The 14,143-nt window shown below is 35.6% G+C and overlaps 1 protein-coding gene across 1 annotated transcript in view; it reads left to right on the top strand.

The window, feature by feature from the left end:
* hfp (Poly(U)-binding-splicing factor hfp) overlaps positions 1 to 13,570 on the top strand; it is a 370,731-nt gene extending 357,161 nt beyond the window's left edge. Inside the window, exon 17 of the mRNA XM_090391729.1 lies at positions 12,925 to 13,570. Within this exon, the coding sequence (XP_090247855.1) occupies positions 12,925 to 13,034 (110 nt within the window). The 3' untranslated portion in view covers positions 13,035 to 13,570. The remainder of the gene's footprint in view (positions 1 to 12,924) is intronic.
* The last annotated feature ends 573 nt before the right edge of the window (positions 13,571 to 14,143 follow it).

The raw sequence follows: 14,143 nt of genomic DNA, 5'->3' as shown, positions 1-14,143 counted from the left end.
AAATTTGATATGAAAATCAGCAGTCTGGATGTGGGAAGAAAACTCTACCTCTATAAGACTGGCTAACTCACTTTTAGTTGAAAAGTCCATTGTGTCCTAGACAGGATTCAAATCCCAACCAGAGGGCTTTGTCTATACCAACTGAGATATGGAGGCTCTATTATTTGTTTCAGTATAACATTAAGAAACACTGTATTGTTAAATTCTCCTTTGTTGGCACTTTGTTTACTGCAAGATGAGGATCAACTTCATATTCATGGCTTGGCTAAGATGTGATGTAGATAGACTTTTGTCTATCTAGATCACATCTTTGATAAAGAACAAATGTCCTTCGGGTTGAAAAGAGCTGGGTTTGTATCTCATCAGTATGTAAGGTACATTTTCTATGATGTTTGTTGGTTTTCACACAGATGACAGTTTTTTTCCATAAACCTGAATTATCCTTCTCAAAAATAGATATACTAACTAACATTCAACTTATGATCATGTGTGGAATTTGTAATACTTATATTTGACATTGAAGAATTATAAATTCTTTTCATTCATCCAAATGAAATATACATTATCGATGATCTTGTTTCATTGCACAGACTGTTAAATTGGGGGGGGGGGGGGAATTACAACTATATTTTATCCAGGGATAAATTTATTATCGAAATATAGAAAATGGTGGTAAACATGACAAAATTTCATGTCGGCTGGGGCATCGCCCAATTAAACAAGGCTCCCGTTGTTTTCGCCAGAGAACCAGGGCGAACAGCGAAAAGTCAGCTATTGAAACAAATCTGAAAGCACACACACCCCAACTCAGATTTTCCTTCTTATCTTGGAATTCAAGATAAGAAGCCTGAATGGCAAAGAAATGGAGCTAGCTGAGGAATTAGATAAGTACCAGATCGATATAATAGGGGTGACTGAAATAAAAAAGACAAAAACTGGTGAGATCTTTCTGAGCAATAAATACAAAATGTTATATTCAGGCAATAACAATCAAGGAAAAGGAGTAGCCATTGTATTCAACACAAAATACGAGGCTAATCTTCTTAAATGGCAGGCAGTCTCAAGTAGAGTGATGTGGGCAAATATGAGAATGGGAAATTGGACAATGAAACTTATTTGTGCCTATGGTCCCACAGAAGGTTCTACTAAGGTAGAAGTGGGAGAATTTTTTGATGTTTTAAAAAAAGCAACTGACACAATGAAAAAGGAAAAGTTGGTCCTTGTTGGGGATCTAAATAACAGAGTAGGAAATGATTGTCAGACATACAAAAATATATTGGGAAAATTTGGAGAAAAGAGCAAAGCTAATAATAATGGCAAATATTTGTTGGATTTCTGCTCAGGACATAGACTGGTTATTACTAACACCATGTTCCAACATAAAAATGTGTACAAATTCACAATAGGAGAAGAAGCAAGGAATAAGAAAAGACTCATTGACTATGTTATTGTTGATAGTGATGTTTTCTCCCTGGTGCAGCACACCAGAGTGTACAGAGGATTTGAAATTGGAAGCGATCACTATTTAGTCTTGAGCAGGATAAAATTGAATTTTGTACTGAAAAGAATAACATCTATGAAAGTTTTAAAGCGAATAAAAGTTGAGCAGCTCTCAGATGTGAACTGTAGACTAAAATACACAAAGATTATTGAAGAAAAAGTGAAAGAGTTTGAGAACAGGAACCAAACCTTGAAGAAAACCCTGATTGATTCAGCCAGAGAGGCATGTGGTGAGGTTGTCTGCAAGGATAGAAAAATCAGAACTCCATGGTGGAGACACAAGACGTAAAAGAGTCAGTGAAGGAAAAGAAGAAAGCATATCAAAAGTTTCTGGCAAATAAGTCAGCTTGTGCTCTTAGAGAATACAGAGAGACAAATGTAAGAAAGCTAAATACTGTGTAAAACTAGCTAAACAAAAGTCATGGGAGGACTTTGGCAAGAACATAGAAAATAAATTTCAAGAAGGTGGTAGGATATTCTGGAGGTTGTTATAGAAGCGAAATGGAGGAAAGAGTGCTGTAAAAGAGTTAGAGATGATAAAAGTTACAAAACAGGAGAAAAGGATATACTTGAAGTATGGAATAATTGCTTCGAAAAATTGCTAAATGGAACATGCAGTGATAGCACAGTGGTAAAAAACACTTAACAGGCATAAGTCAAGAATACACATCCATACTTGAAGTAGAAAAAGCCATCAAAGGCTTGAAATGTGAAAAGGCAACAGGATTAGATGATATTCGACTAGAAATGCTGAAATATTGTGATATAAAAAAAGTCTTACAGTGACTGCACTGCATAGTTCAGAAAGGCTGGACAGAGAGACGAATTCCCAATAATTGGAGTAGAGCTCTAATAGTACCCATATATAAAAAGGGAAATAAAACTGAATGTGAGAATTACAGAGGTATTTTCCCTACTGAGTGTTCCTGGCCATACTTGAGAAACGGTTGGGAAGAATTGTGGAAGAGAAGCTTGGTGAAGAACAAGCTGGATGGCCAAATAGAGGCTGTCAGGATCAGATCTTCACTTTATGACAAATAGTCGAGAAAGCATGGGAATGTAACAAAGATCTGTATTTAAGTTTAGTCGATTTGGAAAAGGCATATGACAAGGTGCCAAGAGAGAAGCTGTTCAATATGCAGCAGTTATATGGTGTGAATGGGGCATTATATCAAGCAATACTTAGTCTTTATTTGAGTTGTAAGTCAGTAGTTAGAATTGAAGGAAGCACAGGAAGATGGTTTAATGTTAAATCTGGTGTGAGACAAGGATGTACATTATCCCCTCTGTTATTCATTATCTATATGGATCACATTATGAAGGAATATGGTATTAAACATGATATCAAAATTGGAGATGTTAATGTCAGTTCTTTGCTTTACGGATGATGTTATACTTCTAAATAAATCTGCTACAAGTCTGCAAGATTCTCTGACTAAATTGAATAGCTGTTGTAATAGATATGGTATGAAGGTCAGCAGTAAAAAGACAAAGACAATGAAAATAGGCAGAATCATTGAAAATGTCAAGTGTGTTGTGAATGGAGAACCTGTGGAACAAGTAAAACATTTCAGCTACTTAGGCACGATTTTTAGTGATGATGGTAAATTAAATATGGAAATAGACAACAGAATCAGAAAAGCTGGTATGGTGGGAAGTCAATTGAATAAATTCATATGGAATAAGAGAGAAATTAGTTGGAACACTAAATTAGCTGTATACGAGACAGTGTTCAAACCGATTTTAACTTATGGATCTGAGAGTTGGGTCAGATTTAAAACACTTGACCAAAGACTAGACACCGCAGATATGAGATTCCTGAGAAAGATTAGAGGCGTGAAGAGATGGCATCAATGGCAATATCATATTAAAAACAAGGATATTAGGAAAGAACTTGGCATTGTCAACATCCAGGAATGTGTTAGCAGAGCTAATCTCAGGTGGTATGGTCACTTAAACAGAATGAGCAAAGAAAGATTAGCAAAACAAGTGTTCTCTGCCAGGTTGGCAGCAAAACGACCCAGAGGAAGACCAAGATATAGGTGGATTGATATGGTACAAAGTGCCTTAGACGATAGAAATATAAGATCTGATAATGTTGGAGTCTTGACAAGTAACAGACTGATTTGGAGGTAAATTGTTGATAGGAAGTTAGTAATGATGTAATTTTTTTCATGTAGTACTATCATATCCTGTACACTCCTTGAGAGTACATTGCAGGAATTTGATGATGATGAAGATGGATGTAAGAATGAAATTTACTAATGTATTTACTCGAATATAACTTGCACATTTTTCCCCAAAATTAAAGTTAAAAAAATCGTGGTGCAGGGATTTGCAGGAAAAAATTTAATTAATGTAGTTATAATTTATAATTTCTCACATTATTTATAAAATGAATGCATTTAAATTTTAATTATCAACATTATTTACACGATCGGATACTCGCCTTCATCACGTGATATATTCAAATCTTCAGTGATAATGCTTCTGTAATTAAATTAAAACAAACTGTTTCATTATTGCTTGTCCCTTTATCAATTCAGAATCATGAAGTCATCATGATTTAAAAAAAACTAAACAAGAGTATGACTTACCAAGAATCTCCTATTCACTTTTACTACTTTTGGTTTCGAGATCGGTTTCCTCATAGGCATTGTCAAAGTCTTCTACCCAAATGCAGTAATCCAGCAGTTAATGCGCACCCGATTAGTACGTCATTTTTTTTTATACCCAAATTCAATTAGTGCTCCTGTATACATCTTAAAAATAAAAGTTAGAGTTTAAAAATTTTCCGTCTGTACATTCTTATGGCTAACTATTTTAAAAAATTACTCATCAGAATGAAATAATTTAGTCATCATCATCATCATCATCATCATCAAATTCCTGCCAGGTACCCTCAAGGGGTGTACAGGATATGACAGTACTACATGAAAAAATTACATCATTACTAACTTCCTATCTACAATTTTCCTCCAAATCAGTCTGTTACTTGTCAAGACTCCAACATTATCAGATCTTATATTTCTATCGTCTAAGGCACTTTGTACCGTATCAATCTTGGTCTTCCTCTGGGTCGTTTTCCTGCCAACCTGGCAGAGAACACTTGTTTTGCTAATCTTTCCTCTCCCATTCTATTTAAGTGACCATACCATCTGAGATTAGCTCTGCTAACGCATTCCTGGATGCTGACAATGTCAAGTTCTTTCCTAATATCCTCATTTTTAATATGATATTGCCATTGATGCCATCTGTTCACGCCTCTAATCTTTCTCAGGACTCTCATATCTGCGGTCTCTAGTCTTTGGTCAAGTGTTTTACTTCTGACCCAGCTCTCAGATCCATAAGTTAAAATTGGTTTGAACACAGTCTTGTATACAGCTAATTTAGTGTTCCGACTAATTTCTTTCTTATTCCATATGAATTTATTCAATTGACTTCCCACGATACCAGCTTTGCTGATTCTGTTGTCTATTTCTATATTTAGTTTACCATCTTCAGTAAAAATTGTGCCTAAGTAGCTGAAATGTTTTACTTGTTCCACAGGTTCTCCATTCACAACACAGTTGACATTTTCAATGATTCTGCCTATTTTCATTGTCTTTGTCTTTTTATTGCTGACCTTCATACCATATCTATTACAACAGCTATTCAATTTAGTCAGAGAATCTTGCAGACTTGTAGCGGATTTATTTAGAAGTATAACATCATCCGCATAAAGCAAAGAGCTGACATTAACATCTCCAATTTTGATATCAGGTTTAATACCACATTCCTTCATAATGTGATCCATATAGATAATGAATAATAGAGGGGATAATGTACATCCTTGTCTCACACCAGATTTAACATTAAACCATCTTCCTGTACTTCCTTCAATTCTAACTGCTGACTCACAACTCAAATAAAGACTAAGTATTGCTTGATATAATGCCCCATTGACACCATATAACTGCAGCGTATTGAATAGATTCTCTCTTGGCACCTTGTCATATGCCTTTTCCAAATCGACAAAACTTAAATACAGATCTTTGTTATATTCCCATGCTTTCTCGACTATTTGTCGTAAAGTGAAGATCTGATCCTGACAGCCTCTATTTGGCCTGAATCCAGCTTGTTCTTCACCAAGCTTTTCTTCCACAATTCTTCTCAACCGTTTCTCAAGTATACTTGCATAGATCTTGCCAGGAACACTCAGTAGGGAAATACCTCTGTAATTCTCACATTCAGTTTTATTTCCCTTTTTATATATGGGTACTATGAGAGCTCTACTCCAATCATCGGGAATTCGTCCCTCTGTCCAGGCTTTCTGAACTATGCAGTGCAACCACTGTAAGACTCTTATACCACCATACTTCAGCATTTCTGGTCGAATATCATCTACTCCTGCTGCCTTTCCACATTTCAAGCCTTTGATGGCTTTTTCTACTTCAAGTATAGATATGTATTCCTGACTGCATGCCTGGTCAGTGTTTTTTATCACTGTGCTGTCATCACTGCTTGTTTCATTTAGCAGTTTTTCAAAGTAATTACTCCATACTTCAAGGATATCTTTTTCTCCTGTTTTCATTTCACCTTTATCATCTCTAATTCCTTTTACAGCACTCCTTCCTCCATTCCTAAGCTTCTTCAACAACCTCCAGAATATTTTGCCACCTTCTTGATATTTATTTTCTATATTCTTTCCAGAGTCCTCCCATGACTTTTGTTTAGCTAGTTTTACACACTGTTTAGGTTTCTTACGTTTGTCTCTTTATTCTGTAAGAGTAAAAGCTGACTTATTTGCCAGGAACTTTTGATATGCTTTCTTCTTTTCCTTCACTGCCTCTTTAACTTCCTGTGTCCACCAGGGAGTTCTGATTTTTTTATCTTTGCACACAACCTCACCACATGCCTCTCTGGCAGAATCAATCAATGTTTCCTTCAGAGTTTGCCACTGAATCTCCAAGGTTTGATTCCTGTTCTCAAACTCTTTCATTTTCTTTTCAATAATATTTCTGTATTTTAGTCTACAGTTTACATCTGAGAGCTGCTCAACTTTTATTCGCTTTAAAACTTTCTTACATGTTATTCTTTTCAATATGAAATTCAATTTTATCCTGCTCAAGACTAAATAGTGATCACTTCCAATTTCAAATCCTCTGTACACTCTGGTGTCCTGCACCAGGGAGAAAACATCACTATCGACAATAACATAGTCAATGAGACTTTTCTTATTCCTAGCCTCTTCTCTCCATGTGAATTTGTGCACATTTTTATGTTGGAACATGGTGTTAGTAATAACTAGTCCATGTCCTGAGCAGAAATCCAACAGATATTTGCCATTATTATTAGCTTTGCTCTTTTCTCCAAATTTTCCCAAAATATTTTTGTATGTCTCACAATCATTTCCTACTCTACTATTTAGATCCCCAACAAGGACCCACTTTTCCTTTTTCATTGTGTCAGTTGCTTTTTCTAAAGCCTCAAAAAATTCCTCCACTTCTACCTTAGTAGAACCTTCTGTGGGACCATAGGCACAAATAAGTCTCATTGTCCAGTTCCCGATTCTCATATTTGCCCACATTACTCTACTTGAGACTGACTGCCATTCAAGAAGATTAGCCTCATATTTTGTGTTGAATACTATGGCTGCTCCTTCTTTTCCTTGATTGTTATTGCCTGAATATAACATTTTGTATTTATTGCTCAGAAAGATCTCACCAGTTTTGGTCTTTTTTGTTTCAGTCACCCCTATTATGTCGATCTGGTACTTATCTAATTCCTCAGCTAGCTCCATTTCTTTGCCATTCAGGCTTCTTACGTTGATAGTACCGATCTTTAACTCTGGTGATGTTGAGTTGGGGTTTGTTTTCAGATTTTGGTGGTAAAAATTTGGAACATAGTATACTTAGTGTACATGGAAGTGGTGTAGTATGCCATTAAAAATAACTTTATAAGATGTTTTAAATTGGTAACTGAATTATTTCAAAAAAATCTGAAATAATTTAGTTACCAATTTAAAACATCTTATAAAGTTATTTTTAATGGCATACTACACCACTTCCATGTACACTATGTATACTATGTTCCAAATTTTTACCACCAAAATTTATGTCGTCTGCTATAGTACTCACATAGATTCTACACCCTTCGACACTTCTGCGCATGTCACAAAAAGGAGAATCCATTCCGATAATAGGATAATCAATCCGTATTCTGGGATGAGTTGTTTATTATTACACGTCAGAAAATTAACTTCTCTTTTATGATCATTGTAGTTTTTAAAGTGGTAACCATTTTGCTTGTATAACAGTTGGGAAATTTTATCTGTAAAGCATGATTTCACGTGTTGGCAACCAATTCGTATGCCCTTCATTTCTTTTTTCTCTTCAATGATAATGTCGAAGAGTTAATTGAATTTCCTTCTGAAGAATTGAGTGATTCCAACCTGTGAATTTTAAATGCATCAGTGGGAAGATTCCAAAGAATATGAAGAAAATTTAACCACTGATATTCAGCCAAAAGAGATTTCACAGAAATAATTTGAAAATATTTTTCGTACAATTGAAGTTTTTAAGCAGCAATGCTTAGAGGCTGACCCTGATGAAGAGATAAGCAGTAAAATTTGTAGAAGGGGCAAAAATGACCATACCATCCGCTGTATGAAAAAAAGAAACAAAATGCCCGCCAAACTACGTTAGCTCAATTCTTTGTTAAGAAGTAGAATAATGAAATTTATATTCTGAATATGTTTTATTGTCTTTCAGCTTCATGGTTTTCCTTTAATTAAGCCCTGAGACATATCTTAATTATTTTATAAAAAAAATTAAGGTTCAAAAAAGAAATTTGAGGAATGAATTATACTTTTTCCCGTTGGTTACTATATTCGATTAGTGCGTTTTCAATTAATGTGCCTGTTTTAAAAATGCATTAGGCGCGCTAATCGAGGGATTGGTGTAATGTCATCTTCACTCCCATCCAGGCTGTTAGAGATGCCAGTTTTTAGAAAACTCTTGGCAATTTTTTCTGCCAAAATCATGTCCCTAGCTCTCAAAATCCAGTTGTGCAACCGTTCTAATGATGGTCTCTTGATCTTCCTTGCCAGAGTCAGGTCATAGCTGCCATCCACTCCATGTAGAATTTTTGTATGTAGTCCTTGGATGGTTTGTTGAGCAATACAACCAAGGGTTATAGACAAGGTGTAAGACCACCAGGAATAATGGAAACTATCCCTCACGAGGAGAGCCGGGTGTTAAGGAGGAGAAGGTCCCAAACTGTTCTAATCCAATCTTGAATCATTGTAGTGTCCATCCATCCTTTTTTTTTGAACTCTTACACAAATTCCAGGGAGAAATTTTCTCTTCAGCATTGTTTTCCTTTTGAATATTACATAAGGAGGCAACTTTTTTTCATCTTTTTTCTGTTATTGTTGTTTGGTGCTGCATGTCTAAATTGAGGGATATTTGATCAACATTGGCTATTTGTGCTAACGGATAGTTATTGCTCTTCCTAAGTTGAATCACATTGTGATAAAAATCCATCACTTGATCCTTGAAATCTTTCAGCATTCTTTGGCAATGGATGTCCTTCTACGAAGGGAAATACTTTTCCTCTTCATGAATCTTGTGATCCAATGTCGGCTCACTTTCATTGACAGAAGATTCCTCGACTTAACAAAAGCAAGCCAATGAGTTGAAATGCTGATTCTCTTCAACTGAATTCCAAAATATCTGAAACTTGTTTTTCTTGTGCGAGGTATATGCGAAACCTTTTAATTTATTTTCTCATAAAGTAAAATCAGGGATGCGAGGGCGAGTTATATTCGGGTAAATACGGTAGACATTGTGCATCATCATCATCATCATCATCAAATTCCTGCCATGTACCCTCAAGGGGTGTACAGGATATGATAGTACTACATGAAAAAAGATTACATCATTATTAATTTCCTATCTACAATTTTCCTCCAAATCAGTCTGTTACTTGTCAAGACTCCAACATTATCAGATCTTATATTTCTATCGTCTAAAGCACTTTGTATCGTATCAATCCACCTATATCTTGGCCTTCCTCTGGGTCGTTTTGCTGCCACCCTGGCAGAGAACACTTGTTTTGCTAATCTTTCCTCGCCCATTCTATTTAAGTGACCATACCACCTGAGATTAGCTCTGCTAACGCATTCCTGGATGCTGACAATGTCAAGTTCTTTCCTAATATCCTCGTTTTTAATATGATATTGCCATTGTTGCCATCTGTTCACGCCTATAATCTTTCTCAGGACTCTCATATCTGTGGTCTCTAGTCTTTGGTCAAGTGTTTTACTTCTGACCCAGCTCTCAGATCCATAAGTTAAAACTGGTTTGAACACTGTCTTGTATACAGCTAATTTAGTGTTCCGACTAATTTCTCTCTTATTCCATATGAATTTATTCAATTGACTTCCCACCATACCAGCTTTGCTGATTCTGTTGTCTATTTCTATATTTAATTTACCATCTTCAGTAAAAATCGTGCCTAAATAGCTGAAATGTTTTACTTGTTCCACAGGTTCTCCATTCACAACACAGTTGACATTTTCAATGATTCTGCCTATTTTCATTGTCTTTGTCTTTTTATTGCTGACCTTCATACCATATCTATTACAACAGCTATTCAATTTAGTCAGAGAATCTTGCAGACTTGTAGCAGATTTATTTAGAAGTATAACATCATCTGCATAAAGCAAAGAGCTGACATTAACATCTCCAATTTTGATATCATGTTTAATACCACTTTCCTTCATAATGTGATCCATATAGATAATGAATAACAGAGGGGATAATGTACATCCTTGTCTCACACCAGATTTAACATTAAACCATCTTCCTGTACTTCCTTCAATTCTGACTGCTGACTTACAACTCAAATAAAGACTAAGTATTGCTTGGTATAATGCCCCATTCACACCATATAACTGCAGCGTATTGAATAGCTTCTCTCTTGGCACCTTGTCATATGCCTTTTCCAGATCGACAAAACTTAAATACAGAACTTTGTTATATTCCCATGCTTTCTCGACTATTTGTCGTAAAGTGAAGATCTGATCCTGACAGCCTCTATTTGGCCTGAATCCAGCTTGTTCTTCACCAAGCTTTTCTTCCACAATTCTTCTCAACCGTTTCTCAAGTATACTTGCATAGATCTTGCCAGGAACACTCAGTAGAGAAATACCTCTGTAATTCTCACATTCAGTTTTATTTCCCTTTTTATATATGGGTACTATGAGAGCTCTACTCCAATCATCGGGAATTCGTCCCTCTGTCCAGGCTTTCTGAACTATGCAGTGCAGCCACTGTAATACTCTTATACCACCATACTTCAGCATTTCTGGTCGAATATCATCTACTCCTGCTGCCTTTCCACATTTCAAGCCTTTGATGGCTTTTTCTACTTCAAGTATGGATATGTATTCCTGACTGCATGCCTGGTCAGTGTTTTTTACCAATGTGCTGTCATCACTGCTTGTTTCATTTAGCAGTTTTTCAAAGTAATTACTCCATACTTCAAGGATATCTTTTTCTCCCGTTTTCATGTCACCTTTATCATCTCTAATTCCTTTTACAGCACTCTTTCCTCCATTCTTAAGTTTCTTCAACAACCTCCAGAATATTTTGCCACCTTCTTGATATTTATTTTCTATATTCTTGCCAAAGTCCTCCCATGACTTTTGTTTAGCTAGTTTTACACAGTGTTTAGCATTCTTGCATTTGTCTCTATATTCTCTAAGAGCAAAAGCTGACTTATTTGCCAGGAACTTTTGGTATGCTTTCTTCTTTTCCTTCACTGCCTCTTTAACTTCCTGTGTCCACCAGGGAGTTCTGATTTTTTTATCCTTACAAACAACCTCACCACATGCCTCTCTGGCAGAATCAATCAATGTTTTCTTCAGAGTTTGCCACTGAATCTCCAAGGTTTGTTTCCTGTTCTCAAACTCTTTCATTTTTTCTTCAATAATCTTTGTGTATTTTAGTCTACAGTTCACATCTGAGAACTGCTCAACTTTTATTTGCTTTAAAACTTTCTTACATGTTATTCTTTTCAATATGAAATTCAATTTTATCCTGCTCAAGACTAAATAGTGATCACTTCCAATTTCAAATCCTCTGTACACTCTGGTGTCCTGCACCAGGAAGAAAACATCACTATCAACAATAACATAGTCAATGAGACTTTTCTTATTCCTAGCCTCTTCTCTCCATGTGAATTTGTGCACATTTTTATGTTGGAACATGGTGTTAGTAATGACCAGTCCATGTCCTGAGCAGAAATCCAACAGATATTTGCCATTATTATTAGCTTTGCTCTTTTCTCCAAATTTTCCCAAAATATTTTTGTATGTCTGACAATCATTTCCTACTCTGCTATTTAGATCCCCAACAAGGACCAACTTTTCATTTTTCATTGTGTCAGTTGCTTTTTCTAAAGCCTCAAAAAATTCCTCCACTTCTACCTTAGTAGAACCTTCTGTGGGACCATAGGCACAAATAAGTCTCATTGTCCAGTTCCCCATTCTCATATTTGCCCACATTACTCTACTTGAGACTGCCTGCCATTCAAGAAGATTAGCCTCGTATTTTGTGTTGAATACTATGGCTACTCCTTCTTTTCCTTGATTGTCATTGCCTGAATATAACATTTTGTATTTATTGCTCAGAAAGAGCTCACCAGTTTTGGTCTTTTTTGTTTCAGTCACCCCTATTATGTCGATCTGGTACTTATCTAATTCCTCAGCTAGCTCCATTTCTTTGCCATTCAGGCTTCTTACGTTGATAGTACCGATCTTTAACTCTGGTGATGTTGAGTTGGGATTTATTTTCAGATTTGTTCCAGTAGCTGACTTTTCGCTGTTCGCCCTGGTTCCCTGGCGAAAACAACGGGGGCCTTGTTTAACCGGGCGACGCCCCAGCCGGCATGAAATTTTGTCATGTTGTACCATCATTCTATATTTTGGTTTAACCAATAAGAATACAATTTGGTCGGCTAAATCCCAAATTGCCAGCCCATCCTCGTCCGTTCAGTATCCAAGTAGATACCCAACAGGGTGCACCACGAGAAGGTGAGGATTGGACATTAGGTCAGAAGCCCTGGTCGGTTCTCCGCATTCCTTTAAAGGCTATGTGGAGGTCTCCTCTCAGTTATACAGCTTTGACCCTTAAGCACCCCGACATTGTGCATTATTACATAATTGTTTGCTTGTTTTTCATGATTCTAAATAATTGGTGGTTCCCATATTTCATTGCTCACTTGACACATATACATTGTATATTAAATTAAAATCAGTTAACAGTATTAGTATTATTCCAGTTCAGTTTGCAAATCTTTTGGCATTTAAAATGGAGGGAGAGATATTCATGTGAGTCATATGTTTGCTGTAATAAAAAAATATTTGTTTATTTACAGAGGCTGGAATGGCAAGAGATGCTCTCAATGGGAGGTATTTTGGTGGACGTATTGTTAAGGCAGAACTCTATGATCAAACACTTTATGAAGCCAATGATCTCTCGGGTTGATCTGTTTAAAATTTTGTGTGTATATTTGTTTTATAATTTCTTTGCAGTATGTTTAGCTGTTTTAGTGAAGATTACAGTCTACATTGTTGCATCACATGTCTCAAACAATGAAGTTGTGCATAATGGTAATCAAGCTTTCTGTTGTTTTTAATCATTTTTTTGGACAAGAGCAAAACAAGACTGACGTGAAAAGTATGTTATTGTCCCTCCATTAAGTGTACATATTACCTGCAAAAAAAAAACTGTAGTTATAATAAAAAGTCATCATCATTTACAACAGAATTAAGGGTAAAACTTCGAATTTTTGTCTCATATACCTAAAAATTGCCACTTGAAAAATTCACTTTTTTCAAATCATCATTTGAGATATCTTCTAAATAAGTATGGCACATAGCTTATCATGCTCATTAAATTTACACTTGCTATGCTTCTTCAGATTGTTTTTTTTTTACCCCTCTGTTCATACATTTTGTCGCAAGTAAATATTTTCATCTAGTTGTAAATACAGTTCTGTAATAAACTTTTTAATTATTCAGCCTGTGTAATATTTATCCTGAGAGAATTAAAACATTTTTATTCATTATCTAATTCCTGTTCCAATTGATTTGGCTTCCCACAAAGAAGAATAATATATAGATCTGGGTTTTTTTCCTTATATTTATCAGAACTGATATATTTGGAGGATTGCAGTGATTTACACATAAATGCACATGCAATTAAAACACCCTACATACACATTTGAAAAGAGGATCATTGCTGACTCCTGATTTTCTGTAATAACCAAACCCTCTCTTTCTCAACTTGAAAAAAAGGGATCGTTGATTGATGCCGATTCTTTATAGACACAGTGAATAGTCAGAAGTCCATAGATTGTTGTCCGAATTTCTCACAAATATTCAGTTAAATAGAAGGAACATCTTTAAGTATGAATTGATAAACAGAAATCTGTGTTACATTTCACTCACAATTATTACAGGCTACTGATAATCTTGACAAAAGCTTGAGACATTTTTTTTTAATCTCGCTCATGTGAATAGCATTTACTTTCCAGAAGACAACATTGAAATCAACCCATCAAAATTGTTTTTACCAATCTTAATTATTTTAAT

Source organism: Typopeltis vanoorti, chromosome 4 (assembly GCF_054136105.1).
Source record: "Typopeltis vanoorti isolate ZY-2024b chromosome 4, IOZ_Tvanoo_1.0, whole genome shotgun sequence".
NCBI classification, from domain to species: domain Eukaryota; kingdom Metazoa; phylum Arthropoda; class Arachnida; order Uropygi; family Thelyphonidae; genus Typopeltis; species Typopeltis vanoorti.
Note: the sequence above shows the minus strand (reverse complement) of the source record. Positions and strands in the feature narration are given on the sequence as shown.